At 46.2% G+C, this 24,561-nt stretch overlaps 1 protein-coding gene, 2 long non-coding RNA genes and 3 other non-coding genes across 8 annotated transcripts; 5 read left to right on the forward strand and 1 right to left on the reverse strand.

Moving 5' to 3' along the window:
* Positions 1 to 16,104, reverse strand: LOC136505900 (disease resistance protein Pik-2-like). Its single transcript, XM_066501027.1, has 2 exons — positions 15,198 to 16,104; positions 1 to 2,293 (listed from the first exon to the last, which is right to left on the reverse strand). Exons 1-2 carry the CDS (start codon positions 16,076 to 16,078, stop codon positions 298 to 300), a joined length of 2,877 nt encoding a protein of 958 aa, XP_066357124.1. The 5' UTR covers positions 16,079 to 16,104; the 3' UTR covers positions 1 to 297.
* A 1,751-nt stretch (positions 16,105 to 17,855) lies between these two features.
* LOC136506122 (uncharacterized) lies at positions 17,856 to 18,673 on the forward strand. The gene is made up of 3 exons (XR_010771405.1): positions 17,856 to 17,981; positions 18,080 to 18,177; positions 18,616 to 18,673. It is a non-coding gene; the product is annotated as an uncharacterized lncRNA (long non-coding RNA).
* A 16-nt stretch (positions 18,674 to 18,689) lies between these two features.
* On the forward strand, positions 18,690 to 20,956 carry LOC136506121 (uncharacterized). 3 transcript variants are annotated; one of them, XR_010771404.1, is made up of 6 exons: positions 18,690 to 19,167; positions 19,579 to 19,656; positions 19,741 to 19,821; positions 20,082 to 20,166; positions 20,283 to 20,414; positions 20,748 to 20,956. It is a non-coding gene; the product is annotated as an uncharacterized lncRNA (long non-coding RNA). The 3 variants fall into 3 exon arrangements; XR_010771402.1 differs by lacking the exon at positions 18,690 to 19,167 and having other exon boundaries at positions 19,182 to 19,656; XR_010771403.1 differs by lacking the exon at positions 18,690 to 19,167 and having other exon boundaries at positions 19,182 to 19,656; positions 19,741 to 19,816.
* Positions 20,957 to 23,302: 2,346 nt separating this feature from the next.
* Positions 23,303 to 23,392, forward strand: LOC136506324 (small nucleolar RNA R44/J54/Z268 family). The gene has a single exon (XR_010771534.1). It is a non-coding gene; the product is annotated as a small nucleolar RNA R44/J54/Z268 family (small nucleolar RNA).
* A 72-nt stretch (positions 23,393 to 23,464) lies between these two features.
* Positions 23,465 to 23,542, forward strand: LOC136506341 (small nucleolar RNA snoR122). The gene has a single exon (XR_010771549.1). It is a non-coding gene; the product is annotated as a small nucleolar RNA snoR122 (small nucleolar RNA).
* Positions 23,543 to 23,645: 103 nt separating this feature from the next.
* Positions 23,646 to 23,719, forward strand: LOC136506319 (small nucleolar RNA Z267). The gene has a single exon (XR_010771532.1). It is a non-coding gene; the product is annotated as a small nucleolar RNA Z267 (small nucleolar RNA).
* Positions 23,720 to 24,561: the final 842 nt, after the last annotated feature.

Below are 24,561 nucleotides of genomic sequence, written 5' to 3' on the forward strand. Positions count from 1 at the left end.
TCAAGCCACTTGTTACATAAAAGTTGCACACTCAAACATTCATACAACCACTTAATTGAAAGTTCACAGAACAATATAAAAGCGAAATGCCATCCATGAGGAGCGAAAATTGCATTATTGACACCAACTCTAAGGTAGAGGCGTAGAGCACGCATGTGCGATGGGCGACTTAGCAGCATCACTGCACTGCAACTGACTCAAGGAGTGGAGCCAATGTGTGCCCTCTAAATAAGACCAGCAAAAAGATTTTAGGGCGAAGAGAGAAAGTCTCAAGTCGCAATGTAATGCTCTATCTGATCACTCGTACTGCACTATAACCTTGATCTCATCAGAATTACTATTAGGCAGCCTCTTGCTGCTCCAAGCCTTTACCTCTCTCACTGTCTTATGCAGTGCCTGATTATCTTCTGCACCCTTGAACGTAACCTCCTTAAGGCTTTTCAAGTTCTCAAAGCCCAGAAGACTCCTGTTGTGGGTACCAAACTGGACCGTGAGCTTCTCAAGCCTTTCCATGGACTCTTGCTCAAATTTGATGACTACTGGATTGTCATCACGGCTAGGGGTCACCCTCAGGTCCCTGAGTGCACGAAATTTGTAGTCGGCCCTTGCAGCCAGCTCAGGATCTATGCACGTTCCCCATTCAATGTGAATTCTCGTAAGGTTTGGCAGCTTGTACAAGACAGGGTATAATTGGTCAGCATGAAGATGTAGGTAGCAGAGTTTTACTGTGGCCAAGTGCTTGTGCGACTCAAACCAGTCGGGCAATCTTGCCATGATACCAGAGATCCTTAGGGACTGGAGAAGCGGTGGTGGTTCTTCTAAATCAAGGAGGAAGTTTGCCTTGGCTGACTCGTAGTCATGGTCGGCGACTTTGAGCGTCCGGAGGGATTTTAACCTGCTCAGTGAATCTGCAAGGTGTTTAAGAACCTGTTGGTCATGGCAGCACAGGACGAATTCGATGTCTCGAAGCTGAGCCAGTTCGCCTATCTCTCGGGCGACCTGATCATCGTCGATGAGGTCCACCTTACGCGCAAGGCGTAACGCCTTCATCTTGCCAAGTCCCCTTGGCAGCCTCCAGAGAGTGTCCCATGCATTCTTGTTGGTGAAGTAGAGGTATTCAAGTGCTTCCAGGTTCGTCACGGACTGCGGCAGCTCCGGGATATTTGTGCCATATAGGTTGAGCGTCTGCAGATGCCGTAGCTTGTCAATTTGACCGGGCATGATGCTGACATCCGTGTACCTTAGGCTGAGGAACCTGAGAAGGAACAAGGCACAGATATGTTTCATGTGGTGGTTTTTTACGTACTTGCAGCCTTCCAGGTCCAGCACCCTGAGGAGGGTGAACTCGGCTAGCCGGTCGAGCAGCTTGTGATGGCGCCCATCAGCTCGAAACGTGCTCATGGAACGGATGTGCTTCACGTCCATCCCTTGGACGTTGGTGCTAGGTGCGTTGTCGTCGTCGTCATCACCATGGATGGAGATGCGACGAACAGTGTCATGCAGTATTGCCCCTCCAGACTGGCCTCCCACCAGGGTGACGAAGTTCTCCTCAAGGGACTTGGAGACGACGACCTCCAGCATCATGTCGTGGACGCGGCAAGCCCTTATGGCTCCATCGGAGCGGATGTTGGTGGGGTCAATCATGTTCCTGCCCATAAGTTCCTCGAAGTAGGCCTCCGCCACCTCCAGCAACGTGAGCCCCCTCTTCTGGGCGACCAAACCCTCGGCGACCCATCTGTACATCAACCGCTTCTTCTTGATCAAGTAATCCTCTGGGAAGATGCCGAGGTACATCATGCAAGCCTTGAGATGGTGAGGCAGGTGGTTGTAGCTGAGAGTGATGACCTGCCTCATCCCTTCGAGGGTAGGGTTGCTCTCCAGCTGCGAGCCGATCGAGCTGTGGATTCTCTCCCACATATCTATGCTCCCTGGAGATCTGTAGCTCGACAGGAGGCTGGCGATGCTGACGATCGCGAGAGGCAGCCCGCCACATTTCTTCAGTATGAGGTCCATTTTTTCTTTAAGCCCAACAGGGCAGGTGGCATTGAGGCCGAATACTCTGCCTACAAAGAGTTTCTGGGAGTCCCCAGTATCGAGGGGCTTCATTTTGTGGATATTACTGTCGTCTTCCCCGCCGCCGCCGCCGCCGCCGCTCGGTGGGCTGCATGCTTTGGCCACACCTTCCATCCGAGTAGTCACAATAATCCTGCTGTTGAGGTTGTTCTCTGGCAGCTCCGATCGGACAGCATCCCAAGCTGGTATGGTCCAGACATCATCGATCACAATTAGGTACCTGATTTGCATTGGTTAGAATAGATGACACATGGGTTAGCAACAAAGAAAAATAATATAGAGACAATATATGCACATGTTCAACTATAAGTAACTCTTCAAGCTGTGTGCTACACTACGGGAAACACGTGATTTGCCAAGTGCAAAAATCTTTGCCGAGTGCCAAATTTCGGGCACTCGGCAAAGACCTGCTTTGCCGAGCGCCGCACTCGGCAAAATATGACACTCGGCAAAGAGGCCTTTGCCGAGTGCCTGGCACTCGGCAAAGACCTGCACTCGGCAAAGATTGGTAGGGCTTAACGGCATCAAGCGGCGTCCTCTTTGCCGAGTGCCCCCCGTTTGGCACTCGGCAAAGAATTTATTTTGCTGAGTGCCAAAACTTGGCACTCGGCAAAATAATTTTTTTTTGGTTTTTTACCACAAATTTTTTTGAAGCTTTAGTACGCTACCACAAACAACATGTTTAAATTTGGGACATTTTCATTGCCTTTTGGCATATTTCTATAGTTTATTTTGTTTTGTTGAATTTTTTCAAAAAATGTAAGTTTGAACTGCAGGTGCATCGAATAATGGATTACATTCGTTCAAAAAATGTTATCCTTGTTTCTTAGTGTAAATTTAGGCTAAATCCAGGAACTGTCTCGAAATTTCGATCAACGTGCTCACGGGCAACGCCGCCAACTTGCGTGGGAGTGGTTTTTTAATTGTATAAAATGCGAACGAATTCCGAAAATCGTGAAACTTGTCGAGTTGTCGCCGTATCGTATGCGTATGCCGTGGAAAAAATTTGAAAAAGTTTCGAGCACGTTGTCACGTACGATGCTCACAAACCAGGACATCTCTGTGGAGATGTCCTGGTTTGTGAGCATCGTACGTGACAACGTGCTCGAAACTTTTTCAAATTTTTTCCACGGCATACGCATACGATACGGCGACAACTCGACAACTCGACAAGGTGCCGGCCTAGGCCCGTCGACCCTCATGCCGCTGCGGTCGTCCCCGCCATCATTGCCGACCCTCGTCGCTGCCATTCTCGTCGTGAAGGTATGCCCTACACCTGTAGTAGTTAGTAGTAGTACTTAGTAGTGTTAGTAGTAGTTAGTAAGTAGTAGTAGTTAGTAGTTAGTAGTGTTAGTAGTATTGTTAGTAGTAAGTAGTGATAGTAGTAGTGTTAGTAGTAGTAGTGTTAGTGTTGGTAGTAGTTGTAGTGGTAGTAGTACTTGTTGTTGTACTACTTCGATACTTTCATCTGAATGGAAAGAGAACTAAAGTACATGGCTCGTCTTGGTATATATATGTTTGTTGGCCTTCGTGCCTATGTTTGGTATATATGTGGTTGTTGGCCATTGCGCCTATGTTTCTTGCAGGTTTTGGAAACCTCCCTGTGCAGGGGAGGTGCTGCCGAAATTTTCAATGGATTCTAACCTATTGCATTTTTATGTAGGAGAAGGACCCGTGGGAGGGACTCGGCGACCCCGATCGTCTTCGTCGGTGCTGCTGGTCTGCCTGCACCGCAACGCCTCGCCACTGCACCGACACGCCACTGCCTCGCTAGCCTGACTCCACCGCCACCCTAGGTATAACCCCCTCCTCCTTTGCATGCATGTTTTATATGGTCACGTAGCCCAGTTAGGCGTCTCCCGTTCGAAAGAGATATGGTCGGAGGTATGCAGATCTTTGCATATCTGCGACCGTATCTCTTTCGGATTGTCCACGTATTTTGGACAGCCCGCGGATGCGTAGATGAGGTTAGTTTCCATGGTTCGCTCCGGTTCGAGACAGACTTTCGGCATCACCTCCCTGTTGTTCTCCGGATACACACTCTCCCTTGCAGGACGTGTATCGGGAGAACAGTGGGGAGGTGCTGCTGAAATTCTGTCTTGGATAGGAGCGGAGCATTGAAACTGACCTCATCTACGCATCCGTGGGTGGGATTAAGACATATCCTCACCTATTAGATGGTAGGAACGCCGTGCAGATGCAATTGCTAGTTATATTACTCGCTTACATATGTATATGCCAGAGGATGGAGAACCGTGATTGGATGTACACGGGCCACGCAAGTATGACCCCAGAATGGATGACTAAGACTAATGCTTTCTTGGAGCATTCATTTGGCGAGGCTGCTAGAGGGTCGAGTCGGATGCCGTGTCCCTGCAGCAAATGTGACAACCGTGTAAGAAAGAATAGGAAGAACGTGGGGGAAGATCTTTGCAAGTATGGATTCACGCCAAACTATACCTGCTAGATCCACCATGGTGAAGCCGATCGTATTAGAGAGGAGGTGGTGAGACCACGCCACGAGGCTTTTGATGGAGATGCGGGGGTAGCAGACTGGATGGATGACTTTCAGGAGGCACGGTTCGGTGAAGGATTAGAGGACGAGCCAGAGGAATCCGCAAAGGCGTACTACGATATGCTGTCTTTGGCACAGAAGCCCCTTCATAAAAAGACAATGGTTTTGCAACTGGATGCCATTGGACGCTTAATGGCGTTCAAGTCGCAGTGTAGCATGAGTCGAGACAACTTCGATGGTATGTTGGCAGTTGTTGGATCCCTGCTTCCGGAGGGTCACATTCTGCCGAAGAACTTGTACGAGTCATAGAAACTTCTTCGTGCCCTTAAGATGCCGTATGAACACATCCATGCTTGTCCGAATGGTTGCGTCCTATTTAGGAAAGATCACGAGAAAGCAACGCACTGTCCAAAGTGCAAATCCTCTAGGTATCTGGAGGTCGACACTAGTGATGGCAAGAAGGAACAGCTTGGTATCCCTGCGAAGGTCCTACGGTACCTTCCTATCATACCGAGGATCCAACGGCTGTACATGGCAGAGGAGTCTGCGAAACAGATGACATGGCACAAACATGGCAAAAGATACAATGCTGACAAGATGGTACACCCATCGGATGGCGATGCATGGACCCATTTCGATGGCATACATCATGGTAAAGCTGAGGAGGCTTGGAATGTACGTGTAGCGCTGGCAACAGATGGGTTCAACCCCTATGGATTGCTGGCGGCCCCATACACTTGTTGGCCCATGTTTGTGATCCCCCTCAATCTCCCCCCCGGCGTCATGTTTCAACCCAAGAACGTATTCTTGTCACTGATAATTCCTGGACACCCGGGGAACAAGATGGGTTTGTTCATGGAGCCTCTCATTGATGAATTGATCCTTGCTTGGGAAAAGGGGGTACTGACATACGACCGAGCTACAAAGAAGAACTTCACAATGCATGTGTGGTACCACTACTCCCTGCATGACTTCTTGGCGTATGGCATATTCTGCGCGTGGTGTGTTCACGGGAAGTTCCCATGCCTAATATGCAAGACAGTTGTGAGGTTCACTTGGCTGAAGAGGGGTGGCAAGTTTTCTTCGTTTGACCAACATCGCCAATTCCTCCCTCTTGACCATCCATTCAGACGAGACATCAAGAACTTCAGGAAAGGGGTTCAAGTCACCGACCCTACACCTCAGATGATGACCGGTGCCGAGGTCCGTGCTGAGATAGAGGCTCTCAAAGATGATAAAGAGAAAGGTGGTTTTATTGGATATGGTGAGGAACACCAGTGGACTCATAAATTGGGCTTGACTAGGCTCCCCTATTTCAATGACCTTCTTGTTCCACACAACATTGATGTAATGCACATAGAAAAGAATATCGCCGAGGCGCTTTTTGCAACACTCATGGACATTCCTGATAAGTCAAAGGACAACGTTAAGGCTAGACTAGACTTGACAACGATGTGCGATAGGCCAAAGCAAGTGATGAAGCCTCCTGCGCCCGACAAGAAATGGAGAAGGACTCCGGTCGATTTCGTCTTGAAAAAGGACCAAAGGAAGGAAGTACTGCAGTAGATCCAGACGTTAATGTTCCCTGATGGGCATGCGGCGAATTTGAGTAGGGGAGTGAACTTGTCCACTATGCGAGTCTTAGGGATGAAGAGTCATGACTACCACATATGGATTGAGCGGCTCCTTCCTGCGATGACCCGGGGATACGTCCCTGAGCATGTGTGGCGCGTGCTGACAGAGTTGAGCTATTTCTTCCGCCAGCTTTGTGCCAAGGAGTTATCTCGGGGCGTGATTGATGACTTGGAGAAAGTGGCACCTATGTTGCTCTGCAAGTTGGAGAAGATCTTCCCACCCGGCTTCTTCCTGGCGATGCAGCATCTGATTTTGCACCTACCGTACGAGGCACGAATGGGGGGGCCCGTGCAGGCCCGTTGGTGCTATACAATTGAGAGATGTCTAAAGATTCTTTGGAAAAAGTGTAGAAATAAAGCCAAAATTGAGGCTTCTGTGGCAGAGGCATTCATTCTGGAGGAGGTGTCAAACTTCACAACAACATACTATAAGGATGGCCTTCCCAGCGTGCACAATCGTCCCCCTCATTACAACACGGACGAGAGTTCATCGAACCTCAGCCTTTTCAAAGGGCAACTCAGAAAGGCAAGCGCATCGGGCACCAAGACCTTGTAGCATGATGAGTGGCGCACTATCATGCTGTATGTGTTGTTGAACCTTGACGAAGTGAAGCCTTATGTGCAGTAAGTTCTCAATGAGCTTGTTACATACTCCCTTGTCACTATCCTCCATCTATCGAACCCCCTTATATCTTGTTTTTTCAGGGAATTTCTGAAAAAATACTGGAGAGGGAATAGGGCTCCTTCCCTCAAGAAGAAGATAGTCTTCTCAAAGATGGTGTGCCCGATTTCATATCCTGGTTCGATACGAAGGTACCGTCCAATTTACCTCGCTCAATCTTTGACATCCCACTTTGCTCCTACGAGCGAGTAATGTAACGATCTATCTGGCCTCACCTTGCAGGCCCGCAAGGATGCGGAAATGGATGCTAAGTTGAAAGGGCTCGCCAAAGGCTTCACCTACAAGGTCAAGTCATTCACCGTTTATGATGTGAATGGCTATCGCTTTCACACAAGAAACTACGAGCGGAGTCGGCCCAATCGGAAAACCATGAATACCGGAGTTTGTACGCCCGGCACCGATGAGCGCGACTACTACGGCATAGTAGAAGAAATATACGAGCTCAATTTTGAGTGTCGCAAAGCTCCTAATCAAGTCGTATTCAAATGACATTGGTTCGATCCTAATGTCATGAGAACAGCCCCTGAGATTAGACAAGTCGAAATTCGATAGGATTCTGTCTATCAAGGAGAGGATGTCTATATTGTGGCTCGACAGGCCACGCAAGTTTATTATCTCCCATGGGCGTGCCAAAAAGACCTCAATCTTATCGGTTGGTACCTTGTGCAGTTGGTATCGCCGCACGGTAAACTACCTGTCCCAAACGATGAGGATTACAACTTTGACCCAAACACACGGGAGTTCTATCAACCAGAGGGCTAGAAGGGAGGTTTGACATAGACATGTTTTTGCTGATGGGCATGGAAGTAGACAATGACATTGATCAGGACGATGGAGATGAGGACGACGGAGAAGAGGTGCAAAATGCTAAGGACTTACAAATGCTTGAGCGATTACAGTTAGGCGATGACAATGATGACAACGATGGAGATGAGCCCGATTTACTCGACAATATTGATAGTGATGACGACTCCTATGATCCAGCCGCTGCCAATCGTGAAGAATATTTCTAATTCATGTAATACTATATTATTATTATTATTATTATTATTGCAATTATGTTTCGTTCATTTTGCATCCCTTTATAAGTACTTGTAATTTAACTGTGCTAATTGGTTTACTCTTTGAAATTGTAGGCACTCGACAAAATGCCGGGTGGAAGGCAGACCCGTCGGGGGGTCAACTCCCTCTACATGAGGGAGCGCTCACCACCCCACGTTGAGGAGGACCCCTTGCCGGAGCAGCCGACGAGGAGGACGAGGAGCGGCCACCCCCGCGGCCGTCCAAGGACGAGGGTGCAGCCGGCTGCCACCCCGTTGGTGGACGAGGACGACCAGGCAGTGGGCCTGCACATAGGAGGGGGTGGCACTTCCTCTGACTCGTCAGACCACGGGGAGGCGGCGATAGCGACACCAGGGGGTTCCACTAGCACTGCCTCTGGCTCTACCTCGTCGGGAGTCTACTTGCGCGGACCCTCGCAGCTCCCGGCGCGGCCGATCCCACTTCACCGGCGCCTGGTGATTCGACCCAGCGGCGGCAAGTAAGTATTATTTCACTACTATTTCATATGACATGTTGAAAATCGAACTGGAGACTAACAATTCTTCTTAATGACTCTTGCAGCAACTGGGAAGTTGTGTCCGGAACGGGCCGGCGCATCAATGGCACCCTGGGCCTTCTGATTCGACAGCACTACCCTGGCATGGCCACCTACGCCTCGGTGACTTCACCGCCCTGGACGTGGGACCACTTCTACGCCGCCGAGGACAGCGAGTTCGGCACCGTTGCGGCGCAGATCAAGGCCGAGTTCTGGGTGAGTCTTCATCGCACTAAATTGGTCAATACTATGCATTCATTGGTCGTTCTTGAAATAATGAAACGATACATGATGTCTGTATGCAGGACTTCTTTAGGTGCGACGAAGGGTTTGAGGACCAGGCGGCATGAGTGCAGGACAAGGTCTATAGGTCCCGACTCTCGGACCTGTACCACGAGACGTGGCTCCAGTGCATCATCAACTACAGTGCCGACGTCCTTGGTCAGGTGGTGAGGAAGGCCGATGCCAGGACCAGGACGCTCACCAAGGAGCAGTACCTCTTGGTAAGTACGAAACATTAATACTGACTCCTTCCATGAAGAATAGGTAGGCTTCATTTCATCTTCTGACATATCAATAACTTGATGGCATGCAGCAATGTCTTGATTGGTGCGCCAGGCACCGCCTCTGCTGGAAGACCATTGTGGACAGGTGGCTCTCAGAGGAGTGGGCGGAGAAGCACAACATCCGTCAGGACTGCTGCCTGTAGATGGGTGGGGCGCCACACCACCAAGGCAACCGGAGCCTCAGCGCGTACGCCCGGACATGGGTAATCTTCTTTTGTTTTTTCATCTTTATTTATTTATTCTAACGCTCAATTCTCATTACTTGTAATCATCTTTGTGTTTTCCTCGCAGTCCTAGGCGCACTAAGGCCAGGAATGCAACGAGTTCATGGCGTACGCCTTGGCACACAAGGGCAAGGCGACGGCCCCGGAAGTCACCTACAACCTAGCGGACGGGCCCGAGACGTACACCAGCGTGAGCGTCCACAGCAAGCTTAGCGAGTACACCTCGGTGGCCCGCGAGCGCCATGGGGAGGACTTCGATCCGGCCACCTAGCCCCTGGACACAGACCTCCTGATGAGGCTGGGAGGAGGGATGCAGCACGGCCGGTACTGGATGGCGGACAACACAGTCGACTCCGCCTCTGTTCCCATCCTCGCCGAGATTCAAGCAAGGAGCACGAGCTCCTCCCTCCCCATACGCTCTCGGCAGCAGAGCTCACAGCAGCAGATGGCGGAACTCCAGGTTAGTACTGTTTTATTCGTCGTTCATTGCTTTTACAAATCTACCTTGCCTTTGCATTGTTTAAACATTGCGGGTGGAATATTGCAGGCCGACTTGCGGAGGTTGGAGGCCCAGCAGGCGGTCCAGGCGGAGGCCCATCAGCTGGAGATGGAGGCTATACAAACCCAGAGGGCGGCCGAGACACAGATGCCGCAGGACATGTTCAGCTTCATGGCGAGCCTTCAGACCTTGCCAGGTGTGGTCGTGCCCCAGTCGCTGCTCGCTCCAGTTGTGGCTCCTCCTCCTCCTGTAGGGACTCCGGTGAGTATAGATGGTTGTTTATTCCTTTAGCTTGTGCGGCCCTCCTGTAGATACTCATGAATTCGCTTCTCCTTTATGCAGCAACAGTCGACAGGTTCGAACCCGACTCCTCAAGGTGGCCCTTCTCCACAGGCCGGGTGGACAACTGGCCCTCCTCAAGGTGGTAGTTCACACTCCGGGTGGGGAGGCTGGCAGTAGGTACCGTTTATTTGTTTCTTTTCACGTTGCATGGACTTGTGTTAGACTTAGCCTTATGTTGGACTACTACTAGAGACATATATATACTGTGATGGATATTGTCATGGATGATGCGAATGTATGATGGATTATGGACAATGGATTTGTATGTGATGTATTATGGACGGTGGATGTGTATGTGATGGGTTATGGATGTGTATGTGATGGAATATGGATGTGTATGTGATATATCCTATGCTGTATGTTGATATATATATGTGATTTCTTTGTTTACGCTGATGGAAAGCAAAAAACAAAAAAAAATAGCATTTTCTCCTCTTTGCCGAGTGCCACACTCGGCAAAGAGGGCTTTGCAGAGTGCCGTGACCATGGCACTCGGCAAAGCTGGGAAGCAGAGATCCAATTTCCCAGCTTTGCCGAGTGCCAGAGCCATGGCACTCGGCAAAGATTTTTTTTTTTAAAAAAAGAAAAAATTTCTTTGCCGAGTGCATGAGTATGGCACTCGGCAAAGAATTTTCATAAAAAAAAGAAAAAATTCTTTGCCGAGTGCCGCTGGGGTGGCACTCGGCAAAGAGGCCGTCAGAGTTGACGTCGGTTTTTTTTTGCCGAGTGCTGATGTGACACTCGGCAAAGGCTTTACCGAGTGCTCGATATGTGGCACTCGGCAAAGAAACCTTTGCCGACAGGTTCTTTGCCGACTGAGTGCGGCACTCGGTAAAGCCTTTACCGAGTGTATTTTGGGTTTTGCCGAGTGCCGCAGGCACTCGGCAAATTGTCGGTTTCCAGTAGTGCTAGTACAGGTAGTACAGAGATAGAGAGGAATGTCGTTGTTCATGCTGGAAAGTGCAACTGCTCGTCTGTGCCTTGTAATAGACTTGTTAGGAACTAGGTGATTCTTTGTGTTAGTCTGTTAGACGGCAGTTATTATGGGTGCTTGCACTAGTGTGTGCCATCAATGGATGTTAAAATGGCGGTCACTTTCCAAACCTTTGATTAATTTTGATACTTAATTATAAGAAAAATGAATTCTTCAATTAATTGAAAACTAGTCCTACATGCATGCATGTAAATTTATTATTACAGGACATACTCCCTCTGTCCCATATTATCTGTCGTTTCCGGTTTCTGTGCCATAAGTTTGACTCGATTTGTAAAAAATACGTACAATATTTGTATCTCCAAATAAATTTATTAAAAAACTAGATTCAAATATCTTTCCAATGATACTAATTATGTACCATAAATATTAATATTTTTGTAATATATATTTTATTAAAGTTGTTTCTCAAAAAGCGAAAGCGACAGATATTTTGGGACGGAGGGAGTAGTTCTTTGACGTTCATATTTTGCATTCATCTCCATGCCACTAACATCAGTTATCTCTTATGCAAAAGGACACATATACCCTTACCATTTTTATTCTTGCACATCTATATATATACCAACAGGGGCATGCATATAGCTAGGCTTGAATAATGTACAGCGGGACTCAAGGGAGCGAGTTCACTATTATTCAGGATTGATGACTTCATGCCAAATAAAAAAGCATAGTGATATCAAGTGTTTGGCAGCCAAGCAGCTGTGTTGCATGCACAGATCGAGTGAAGAACCACTAGGTGGTTGGGTGTGTAGTGGAACCTCTTCGCATCCACTGGCTTGCGGAGTTGAGTGTAGGGTACTTCAAAGTATATAGTAACGATGAGGTACTTCAAAGTAGGTGACAATATAATCAGCAGTGTTGAGTGTAGGGTTGCTTGTGCAGCTAGTGGCTCAGGAGTCAGGACACAACAGATTTGGAAAGTCATCAACGACTGAATGACACAACCCTGAACCCTCACCAATAGCCTCAGGAGTCAGGACAACAGATTTGAGTATCGTATGTAACTTCATGCGTGAATGGTGCAGGCCATCCTCACTGTAGTTCACAACTACGTTTAATTTGTGTATCTCTCTTTCTCTCTGCTATGTATTCACCATGGACCCAGCCATGTTCTGTAGATGCAAATGAGATTGAGAGCATAGGTTGAAGGATGCTACATAAGATCGACTAGAGCACATGGGCAATACATTAGAATGACAGGACGGAGGGATAATTGATGTATATGTTATCCTAATTGTTCCAAACAAGACACCTGCTGGTGACTAATATTTTTCACATTTAATTGTTTTGCATTACAAATTTTTTCGAGTGAGTTGATGGTTTTTTTTACAAAGATGTTACATTTAAAAGTCGGTACTGTTTCTGTGTTATTTAGATAAAGGAAGAAATTCGGGGTGCAGACATATTCTCGCAGGAGAATATGATGCATTAGACAACACTTACTATAAGAATAATGTAGCTATTGCTACCAGCACCAGCACATTTAAAACTAAACTTCACCGTCGTATACGGACTACGGTGAAAAAAAGTTTGCCTGGTTAACGATTGTACGTTGGAAATGTGGAGAAGGTTAGGAATGAGGTTGTGGATTGAGAACTTTCATCATTTGTCATATTGGTTTCTCTGAACCCTTGAATGTTAAGTGCAGTATAATAGAACAGGGCTTCGCAGCTCCATCATAGCTGGTTCATCTAAAACAAGCTGTATTGTGATAAAACTAAGGGACTCTTTGGCACGGCTTATACCGGCTTCGGCTTCATCTATTTTGCGTAAATCGAGGCACTGTAGCGTGAAGCCGTTTTGTAAGCCGGGGTTAAAATGAACTAGAAGCCGGAAAAAGCCAGTTTTTCTGGCTTCACCGGCTTTGGCTTCACCGGTGAAGCCGTTTTGGATGAGCCGTGTCAAAGGGGGCTTAACATCATCACAGCTGTGGCTTTTAGTGCAAATTGGTTGTCATAACAAATTATCACAGCTCAGTTTATTTAGACTCCGTTTGGATGCATCTAGCTAATAATATATTAGCTACTAAATGCTAAACCTCACCCATAACTCGAATGTGGTCTCTGGTGGTTTCGCCTTTTTTTTCTTTTTGAAATTTCAGGCGCGTGGTGTGAACTTTTCACAGGACCACAGTGGCCTATACTAACCTCAAACTGGAGTGAACGGAAAAAAAAAATCTTGAGCAACCAGTAGGTAAACCAATCGACTGCTAACTTTTGTGGTCTTAACCTTTTAAAGTCATCGTTAGCTAGTTTGTTTTCCCGGCAAGGCCGGGCTTCTAACTTTATAAAACAATTTTTCTCAGGGTCACGGGATTCCTTCACCTTGCCAAGTTTTTCAGCAGGACGGATGACCTTTCACCTTGCCAAGTTTTGCAGCAAGTATACAGACCTTTCACCCAATTACAAAGGACAGTCAAGGCCACCGGCGAGGTAGATTGGGCTATTTGGTTCATCACGGCCACAGAAACCATATTCAGAGGCGTCCATGCATTTTTTTTTTCCAGAGACAGCTTGTGTCAACCACCACTAAGAATGCTGTTGTTTTTTATAGTGGTTGGCAACATTAACCACCTCTAGAAATGCGATTTCAAGAGGCAGCTGGGCTTCTCAATAATCAACTCTAGTAATAGAGGCATTTCTAGAGGAGGATGGAAACACCACCCGTCCAGAAATCAGTTTATAGAGGTGCTGGAAATATGGACCGCCTCTAAAAATAGATGCAGCAAAATAGAAAAATCATAATTGTTTTAAATCAAATCGAATGATAACAAACTTAATATCAAAGTTTAGAGTTCGAAGAAATCTACAACTTTGTAGTTGATGACTTTTTTATTTAAAATTCATTAAGAATATCACGACTTTAATTTGGGTTGTCATATATTGATTTTTTAGCTTTTCAAACGACTTCGAATGGGGTGAGTCCCAAAACCAAAATTGTAGTGTTCAACTAGATCTAAAATTTTGCACTACAAACGTTTTTATTAAAATAGTTTAGAGGCCGAAATAGTCAATATATGGTTCGTGAAAATTAACACAAAAGGAAAGCATCCTATATACTCTACGATTGAACGTGTGACGTGGCGGTAAGGTAGGCTTACGCAAGGTTTCAAGTAACGAGTTTCAATCCATCCCCCACAGACCTCATGCGTGTATTCCACACGAAAAAAATGATATGGTTCTCACAAGATGAAACTAAAAACAAAGTTTTAAATCTCCGGAGATCGCCGCTGTACAAGGTTGCCGCTAGGATAGTTGACTTTTAGTGCTAAAGAATGAGAGGCGCTAATAGCCGGATGTAGCCGCGAAATCCGCTAAATAAGGTATGATTTAGCGCCGCTAACGTCGTCGCACCTCACTGTTCTTTGCCTGTCATCTATCGAAGCAAAACCAGGAGCTAGCGGGGACCTTCCCGCTGTTCGCCGTGGCTGCCGGAACTCCATCCCCAGGGCGGCAGGGCCGCACCAGGTCCGGAGCTGCAGCAACAACCACTCTGCTTGATGTCGGCTTCGAGGCACGCTGAAGCACCAGCAAAGCGGCCTGATACTAGCAGTCTAGCACCCTGCCTCTAAGCTGAGGCCACGCATCCGCCGGCCGCCACCCTGCTTCTGCTCGTATGGACTCCATCCTGGCAAGAAATTGGCCATCAAGATGCACTGTTGTGGGACGGGACCAAGGAATGGCATCCGACAGTGCGTTCAATTTGGAGAAGTTGGGGGAGGGCAGAGGTATCCGGAAGCTGGGAACTGGTGGCCTGGTGCCTGGATGGGAACGAGCTGCCATGGTTGTGAGCAGCTGACCGGATAAAGATTGACTTGTTTCACAGGAGGGGATAAGGTAGCATTTTTTATATGAAATACAATTGCAAAAATGAAAAAAAAGGAAAGCAGGGCACCGTCGTAGCGACGATATAGCGGGCGATTAGCAGCTATAGCTGTTTGGTAACGGTGCCGCTAAACTCTTTAGCCGGTGATTTAAAACTTTGACTAAAAATGATTTTGCTAGTGTATATTAAAAAGAAAGAACGGGGAATAACGTACGGGGTTCTATAGTGAGGAGTAGCACCGACCTCTTGTCCTTGAGATGGCGTTTTAGATTGCTGGCCAAAGTGGGCGTGTCCATGGAGTCGACGTTACCCAGGGCCGCCTCTTGTTGGATGCCCTTGTGATTCTTCACTTTGACGACCTGGTAAAGAATGCGCTTGAGCAGGTCAGGCATGTCCTTGCTTGCGTCAAACGCTTGAGACACGGACACGGTTGCCTGGCAGGTGAACTCCTCCTCCAGCCTTCGGCACACCAGCTTGGCCAGGGTCGTCTTCCCGAGGCCACCGAAGCCGACGATGGAGAAGACCTTGACCATCTTGTCGCCAAGCTGATGCTTAAGCCTCTCGGACATGGTCTTGACCTGGCCCTCCATGCCGACCAGCTGCAGCTGGTTGTCGTTGCTAGTAGGTTCGTTGGCCGCAGCAGTGACAGTGACGGCGACGTGGGCGAAGTAGGCTGAGGGGCGCAGCGCCTGGCTGTCCACGCCGTACCTCGCGCGGCGCTCGCTGATGGCGACCGCTCGGGAGCGGAGGGCCAGGATGTCGGAGGCCAGGCGGTGCCGCGCGGCGAGCGTGGCGAGCAGATGCCGGGCCGCGGCCAGCGCGCCGGCGCGCCGGCAGCCCACGCTGATGCGGCGCACGAAGAGGTCGATGCAGTCCTCCGCGTCGTAGGTGAGCTCGCGCACCTGCTTCATCCACTCCCGGACGAAATGGCTGACCGCCCCGTCGTCGGCCTCGGCGAGCATGCGGAGGAGGGCGTTCATGATGGCCACCTCATCCTTGAGCTGGATGACCTCACTGCGGACGCCGCGGAGCAGCCGATACTCGTCGCTAAGCAGCTGCCCGAGCTTGCCGACGAGGGCCTTCGCCACGCCTTCCCCATAGCTCACCACGGCGGCTTCCGCCATTGCAAGACGGACGTGTACACACAACAAGATCGAGTTGCATTGGCCGTGTGTACACACACACCACAACAAGAGAGGATTAATTTATACACACACTATGTCACTGTCCGTTTTGCTTATAAGACATGGTTGTATCATTGACTAATTTATTGTTCGAAAAAAATACTATTTATTGATTGAAAAAATATAGGGTATGTTCAGTATGACTGAAAAATACTGTTCCAATTAATTATTGTAAGAGAAAAATACTATTCTAACAAGACGTAAACAGTAATTTCGTGAGGCCAGCCAGCCAGCCGGCTACCAGTCAGTCGAACGCAGCCGTAACTTATAACTCAAGCGAACAGGCCAAAAAGGACGACCGCTGCTGTACATTAGGTAAAGGTCGACGACAACTTTAGACTTGGGGTCAGTTCAACGTACATAAAAGTGGTGTTGTGCATTCATACATCCATGTGGACACTGCACCTCAAAGATTGTTTAATATTTGGATAATTATTAAACAAAACGTCCATGGATCACAAATCGAAAAATGAACTGTTAAGTACGTCCTTGTTTAGTTCCATTCCAACTTCCAAAAAGTTGCTACAGTACCTGTCACATCGAATGTTTGCGGCCTGTGCATGGAGCATTAAATGTAGACGAAAAAAAAAATTAATTGCACAGTTTGGTGGAAAATTACGAGACGAACGTTTTAAGCCTAATTAGTCCATGTTTTAACACTATTTACCAAATAAAAACAAACATGCTACAATAACCCAAAATCCAAATTCCTACAACTAAACCAGGGCTACGATAGATGAGACTATTCAAATTTCACCTACGCTGGCTCTGGGGCACGCAAGTTCTTTAATTTCAATTAATGCAAAAGCCAGCTAGCCCCGTGCATGGTACGCTCAGGGCTCGTTCGCATGCATTCGTATTCATCTCACTTCATATGTATTAAGATAGATTGAGATGTAAGTTAGTTTAATTTTTTTCCTAATTCATACTGGCACATATGAATTGAGGTAGATCGGTACAAGTGCAGCTAAACACGTCCAAAATTAGTTCCTTGTGAATCTGAGCATGAGAGCCCTCTCATCTCTTGTGCAGTCTACAGTTCTACTTCTACACCACTAGTGGGCTATAACGAAGACTAGCAGTCAAAACCAGCTAAGCCAGTTTCTGAAAGGTTGGCTTGCGGAGAACCAGAGAAGTGTCCTCGAGTATATAAAACGTGTCCAAGTCAAGAAGAAAAAGAAGTTTGCCCCAGTTGTTGGAGATAAAACAAAACATGATAAACACAACAGTAAAAGGTCGAAACTCAATTAGAGCAAGACTAATAATACAGCCGGCTTGCTGGCTGTAATGTTCCTTGTAGCCTTCTCTCAGCCCACTCATATAATAGTTAGCTCTTTACAGTTAATACATGACCCATTTGTCTCTCACAGACTTTCTTGGTTCTTGTGCCTAAGCCGGCTGTAAGCTTACAGCCCGCTTCTCCTCTCTCTTCTCCCCTCTCTCCTCCACCTCAGCATTTAGTTGGCTTACAGTCTGCTATTATACTTGCTCTTATAGTAAAACGGAAGATGTGGATGAGGGCCGGGCAGTGCATCATGGTCATCACAGATCCGATTAGCTCTCTGACCGCGTTTAATTATTTGGCCCCAAATATTCCTCACGACGGTTGGGAAAACTTAAATAGTACTGTATCTAATTATAGTAGATAGTACAGTAATTAATTATATTTGGACCATAGGATGCTCGACGGCCTGATGGCAAACCGAGCCTAATAAGTCTACTCTCTGGTTGGTACTTTTGTAGTACATCTCCCCTCAGTTCAGTTTGGTCCCCGGCGCAGGCGCGGGCCCCCCCTCCTTCGCAACGCCGACCCCCGATGGGCCACGATGGTGGCTGCCCTCAGGTGCGGCGCCGCGTGCGAGCCCCAGCCAATCCCACCACCTACCTTCTCTGGCTCCATGCGTCCATCCGGCTAAATCGTTGTTTGATGTTTTCATGCAGAAGTTGGATTGGATGACCTGATTGCCATGGCCGAATTTTGGAGACGAGCACGAGCCAAAGTAACATGCCTGATTCTGTGCCACCGATTGCATTCATATGTATGTTCTTTATAACTGCATGTCTCTTTTAATTAGCTTCTTGGTCACGAGTAATTTTGAATACTGAATCTTTCCCGTCTTGATTTATGCCCTATAAGTGTTCCATGAAGTGCAATGGTTTTGTAGAATCGACAGCCCTGCTATTTATTTGTTACGGATAAGAATGTATGACCATAGATTTTGTTATCAGCTCACCTTATGATTACCAGTGATCTGATGGTGTGTCAGAGATTTTATAACTTTTCCACGCCAACTGAAATGGATCCTTGATTAGGATATTATAAACAAATAGATTGCAGTATATACATTTTGATGCCATATTGCCATACATCAGTTAACTTTCTTCTTGAATGATTTATCAAAGAATATACAGAGTTATTGCATGCTACATTGTTCATGCACTAAATTATTTCTCTCAAATGATTTGATCTTTCACAGCCCGGACTGCAGGAGAGAAGGAAGGATGCCAACCAGAGCACATTTCATGGATAGATAGGTATTGATTCTTTTTTGTTTTCTCCTCGCCTCATTGTTTACCTACCTATTTTTAAAAAATCTTGATATTTGATTATTAAGATTATGTCCTCGAAATATCTTCTCTTTATAAAAACGAAATCTTCATGGTAGAAATACTTGGAACTATATGCTTCTCTATTAGAACTTGGACAGACCTGTACCTTGAATTATATGATGGCGCAGCGATTCTTCTTTACTTGGAATTTTGATCTGCTTGTTTGTCAATACATAGAACCAGGATACATTGCTACTACACCTGTGCATCTGTACAACAGATTAAAAAAAATACATCTATGAGTTTTGATCATGAGAAAACTATTTATCAAAGTAAATGATAGTTCAACCATGGTGTATACATTGCTACATCATCTTCAGAGGATTGATTTACAAACAACAATGAATTGTTTCATTTCTGTAGCCTGTATAGGGTCCCTTTTTCACAAAAGGATTGCTTGTGCAGGGTTTCTCTGAAAGGTGAGTGCTTCTATGAATCTATTATATCATTTACATACTCAAGACAGATGATTAATCAGTTCTTAGCTATTCCATTTTTTTAAAAAAAAAATCCAAGCAACAGGATGTTGACCTATAATGGACTTCTATTAGAAAAAAGGATGTCTTCTTGCATTTCCACTTCGTATAAAGAAGGCACTTCTGCTGTTATACAGAAGTTGGAATCTCATAGTGGCTTTCCTGATGTATGTAAAGGTTCATATTGGTGCTAATCATGTGTGTACTGATTCGTAAACTGTTCATCTGTCAGCCAAACAACTAGGCTGCAAAGCAAATGGGCAATTCTGTACATTGTTCGAACCCGTATTTTCTTCCCTACAAAATTAGTTTCATAACTTACGTGTATAATGCATCTTGATTGTTTTTGTTCAGTAAGGGCTGCATCTTTGTTCAGCCTTCACATGAACACACTGCAAAAGGCTATTCCAGGACGAAACTGGTGCTCTAAAGGTAATCAGTTAGGATGTGCTCATTCGACCTCTTCTACAGCCTCACCTACACCTCATCTAACCTCTCAAAAAAATTATGACACAGATCCAAGACCAGAGATCTTAAACGATGGGAAAAGGATAATGGGCGTGGAGCCTGTATAGATCAACAACAAGAACGAGTAAGGTCTATACATAGCTCCCATCTTCTTGTCATTTGCTCTTTTTTCCTTTATTATATTATCATCCCCATATCATGCATAACAAATCTATGAAACAACACAAATTCTTTTTCACTCTGCTATGCTCAACGAAGGAACCACTCATCTATTCTTTTTTGTCATCCAGGCCTTTTTGTCCTGCTTAAACTTTTCTCCGTCGAACAATAGACATAGCAGCTACGTATTATACTGGCTAGCCTCCTAATCATATTTTTATCTATCACAGATGCTAGACAACAGCGTTGGTGCACTGAACAGTTTACATACTGTCATACTGTTACTGTCTTGGTTCCTTTGTATTGCCTCTGCTGGTATCTTCCTTTCTTCCCATTCCCCTGATTCTCCTTTTGTTATCTACAATTTCACTATAATTCCTTTTACTACCAACCTGTTATTTTTAAAAGCTACTAATCTACCTGCTTTGGAGGTACTGGAAAAAACTTATTTATGGACCTGCTTGGTTGCTCATCTGCCGTCCTCACTGTTGCTTCATCTGAGGTTACTTCATTATTATTGCCTTGATGGTCTCTTAGTGTGTTTAAGCTACAAAATATTTCAGGTAAACAAACTCAATCCCTACTTTTTCTTCTTCTTTTTTTTTGGCTTATTTCTAAAGTTCCCCCTTACCATTTAGTTCAGGTGTTGAGCAGAATATATGATTCTTCACATTGCCTTAGAAACTGCAGTACAGTTCGCACCTACATTTTTTATGACAGAACTGAATTCTACAATGAAGAAACATACCAAATATATACTAATTTACCTATTGCCGTAATTCTTAGTTCGTAAAAATAATAATAATAATTTGGATATATTCGAATCACTATGTGATCTTCAATGATTTTTCTCTGTGTGCTTCTTCCCAGTTGACAAAATATTTTGTTCTATGCAGCTATCAGCATCATCACCGTTTCGGTTGAGCACACCATCACACTACAAATGCATGACTATGTAGTCCTCTTTAGCTTTTCTAATCTCACACACCGTCTGTAACACGTGTATATATTTGCTTGACACTCTTGGCTAATTTTCAATTCACGAATCAGACATATGTTTCCATACTCTCTTCACCGGCCCGCGGGCGCGCGCCCTGTACTAGTAAATAAATAAACGAAAACAAAAAACACACCATTATTGAGCTTGCAAAAATTGCCTCCATATATCCCCATGGCATTCTGCATTATTATTAGAGAAATAATAGCCCTTTGGAACCACCACATTTGCAGTGTTCAGCTGAGCAACAAGCCGGCTTGTTCGGCTTCTTTTTTCAGACGGAGCAGTGTTTTTCTCTCACAACATTGTTAAGGATATGCTAACGTGTTGGTTAGACATAGACGTGCATGCCTAACAGAGTTTGGTGTGTTTCACTACGCTAGAACAGACAATCATTAGCGGTTGTGCTACAACCGAAAGTTCGGAGAAAATTCGCAGCGTAGTTTCGCTGATGCTCATGCAAGCAAGCACCATGTCCTTCCTGGACCATTTGGTAACACAGTTTGTTTGAGTTCCCATTTAATTTGATTATTCTTAGTCACTCCGTTCCAAATAATATATTGAAAAAGTTTGATTGTTATGCAGATCATATAGTATGAACTTATGAATAGGACTGAGTAAATAGTCTGCAATGCATAAAGATTTAACAATTTCAATCCTATGATTTGGATGCCCGGTATGCTTAAAAAAAACTTCAGATCTTATTTGTACAGGTCACAGTGTACAATTTTGTTTCCAAAGTTTCCGATGAGATATGTACATATCACATTATATTGTTGTATGCTAGAACAGTCCATGTATTCGATCAAAAAATTTGTTGAAGCATTTGAATGCTAAAAAATAATATATGGACAATTATTTGTATTCGAAATGATGTACTTTGTTATTTATCTATTATGGACGTGGCAATTCATGGGACCAAAAAAATAGAATTATTTGAACCAAATACATGGTTTTGGTTTTCCTCAAATAAATTAATTGCAATTATAAATTAAAATTATATATCAAAATTCAACTGGCAACAAAATTATTCACTCATAGTATATGCTGTGCAGACATCATAACATATATGAAACATCATTCAGGGGTATATTAGACCTTTCCCACAGAAATCAGCCATTCCTGGAGCTGGAGTTAGCTTGCGTGCCAAACATGTCCATCTGCTCTGGAGCGGAGCTGGAACTCCACAGCGAAGCTACTGTATGGTGGAGTTGGTGGAGTAGAACTTAAAAAAGTGGAGTAGAGTAGTCCCAAACAGGTTCTTATTTATCTTTGAGTTAAATACACCGTAGGTCCATTAACTTTTAGTGGTGTGTCATCTAGGTCCATTAACTTTCAAACTGTATTTTTTGGTCCATTAACTTTTGGTGGTGTGTCATCCAGGTCCATCAACTTTTAAACTGCATTTTTTGGTCCATTAACTTTTGGTGATGTGTAATCTAAGTCCATCAACTTTTAAATTGCATTTTTTGGTCCCTAAACTTTTTAACTGGTTCACCGTAGGTCCATACCCATTCGTTTAGCGAATAGATCTGACATGTCACGCCAAATAAGCAGCCACCGTGGAGTAGGTGATGAGTCCATAGCTCCTCAAGATGTTCATGGAGACTTGTCTAACAATAATTTAAATATAGCTGTCGGGGATCAATACTAGGGTACTCGAAGATGAGGAGCTAATAACCATCAACATTGATTCATCCGAGCAGTCAAGGGCGCGACTACAACTCTAACCGACCCCCCCAGGTGCGCAAGCTCCGCCTCGTCTGGCCTCTGGGTGCGGGCTCCGCCTCGCTCGACCTCTGAGGGCTGGCTCTGCCTCGCCCGGCCTCTGAAGGTGGGCTATGCACTACTACAAAAACGAATTTGCGCAGCGTCACCAAAATAGCCTCCGTGGCGGGCACAATTTTTGCCCGCTGTGATTAATGGCCATGATTTACCGAGGCGGGCCTTTTTTATTTACCGAGGCGGACGTTTTTGTCCGATTTACCGTGGCGGGCGTCTTAAGATGTCCGCCACGGAAAATACCCTATTTTCCGCGGCGGACATCTTAAGACGCCCGCCATGGTAAATCTATTTACCGTGGCGGGCATATTATAAGGCGGGCCCAATATCCGCTCATTGTATATATACCGAAAGTTAGGGTTTTTACTCATCCCCGTTCACTCAATCAGTCGTCGCCCTCCTCTCCCTCTCCCTCTCCATAGCCGGCAAGCAGGGCAGCGCCCCTCCCTCTTCTCTCACTCCCCCTCCCCATCCCCTCCGCTATCTCACTGCTCCTCCACCCCATCCCCCGCAGCCACCTCCCCATGCCTCGTTCGATTCGATTCGGCCTGCGGGTAGTGGCTCCGATCCGTGCTGTGCCGTGTTGCTTCAGCATGTTCTTCCGATTTTTCTCCGGATCTTTGGTTACTGTTTTGATCGTTTTTTCTTGGCGATTTGGATTGGGATTAGATGGGAGCAGGTGATGAGAACAAGACAGGGACATCAGAACCCTTTTCTGGGCGTGATAGACTAAGTCTTCAATGGGAATCTCTCTGATGCTTTTGGCTTCCCCAAAACCAAATCTCGTTTCTCTGTATTTCTTCCGAGATCTGTTTCTTCTTCCTGGTAATTGGCTGCCAATGATGCATAACAAATGCACGTATTATCGGATTGTTCCATGACGATCTACAAATTGTCACTACCACTGAGGCAGACTTTTAGATCTGCAATCTGTTTTCTTTTGAATTTGATTAATTTGTTTGTTTTTTTCTCTTTCTGGTTCTGTTTTCCTTTGGTCTGATAAGTTATCTCGAGCAAATTGCCTATGATGGTGTTAAATATACTTTGTAGCGTTTTCGCTGTGAAATAAACTTAAATCTGAGGCATTTGCAGTTCAATAATCGTTGTTGCATCCTATCAGTTCAATAATCTCGACGATCTTTTCTTCGTGTCATGCCCTCGTCGTCCACGACGCGGGTCCGGGCCTCCTCTTCGTCCACGGCCGCGGATCCGGCCGATCTGCGCTCCCTGGCCGCAGATCCGGCGAGGTCGCCCTCCCTGGCCGCGGATCCGGCGAGGATGACCTCTTCGGCGGCGGATACGGCGAGGAGGAGACCCCGGCGGCGGATCCAGCGAGGTGCGGTGGCGCTGGTATTGGGCTGGGAACGGGCTCGTCGGTGGGCTCGAGAATGGGCTCACCGACGGGCTCCTGGGTTTTTTTTTTGTTTTTTTAATATAATTTACCGCGGCGGGCGGTGGTAACATGACCGCCTTGGTAAAAGTATCTTTACCCTGCGGCGGGCACGTTACACCGCCCGCCGCGGTAAATCGGTTAAACCGCGGCGGGCAAAGCCGCCCGCCGCGGTTAAGCCACGATTTACCGTGGCATCTAGCCGCGGCAGACGGCTTTGCCCGCCGCGGGAAACCGAAAACAGCCCGCCTCCAGTAAAGTTTGTGTAGTAGTGATGGCTCTCCCGGCCTCTAGGGAATTTTTTTTATTTTTAACACTTTTTAAACTATTTTTAATTCTAACATTGTTCTTTTTTTTTTCAAATCTACACTTTTGGCCGTGCTTATTGTCACGTGCACCGACAAACAACGCTGCCCGCGGCCATGCATGGCGGCGCTGTAGCAGCGATGATGTGGCACTTTCACGGGCCATGGCCGCTGACGTGGCAGGAGCTGCCGCACCGCACGTCGTCCCACGACGCGTCCCTTCGTCACATGTTGTG

The sequence above is a fragment of the Miscanthus floridulus genome, chromosome 14 (genome assembly GCF_019320115.1).
Source record: "Miscanthus floridulus cultivar M001 chromosome 14, ASM1932011v1, whole genome shotgun sequence".
Lineage (NCBI taxonomy): Eukaryota > Viridiplantae > Streptophyta > Magnoliopsida > Poales > Poaceae > Miscanthus > Miscanthus floridulus.

Bases quoted from the DNA above. Each gene is read 5' to 3' on its own strand.
- LOC136505900 (XM_066501027.1), bottom strand. From the start codon at position 16,078: ATGGCGGAAGCCGCCGTGGTGAGCTATGGGGAAGGCGTGGCGAAGGCC. The intron at 2,294-15,197 runs GTCGGTGCTACT...AATGCAAATCAG, and splicing joins CGCCATCTCAAGGACAAGAG to GTACCTAATTGTGATCGATG.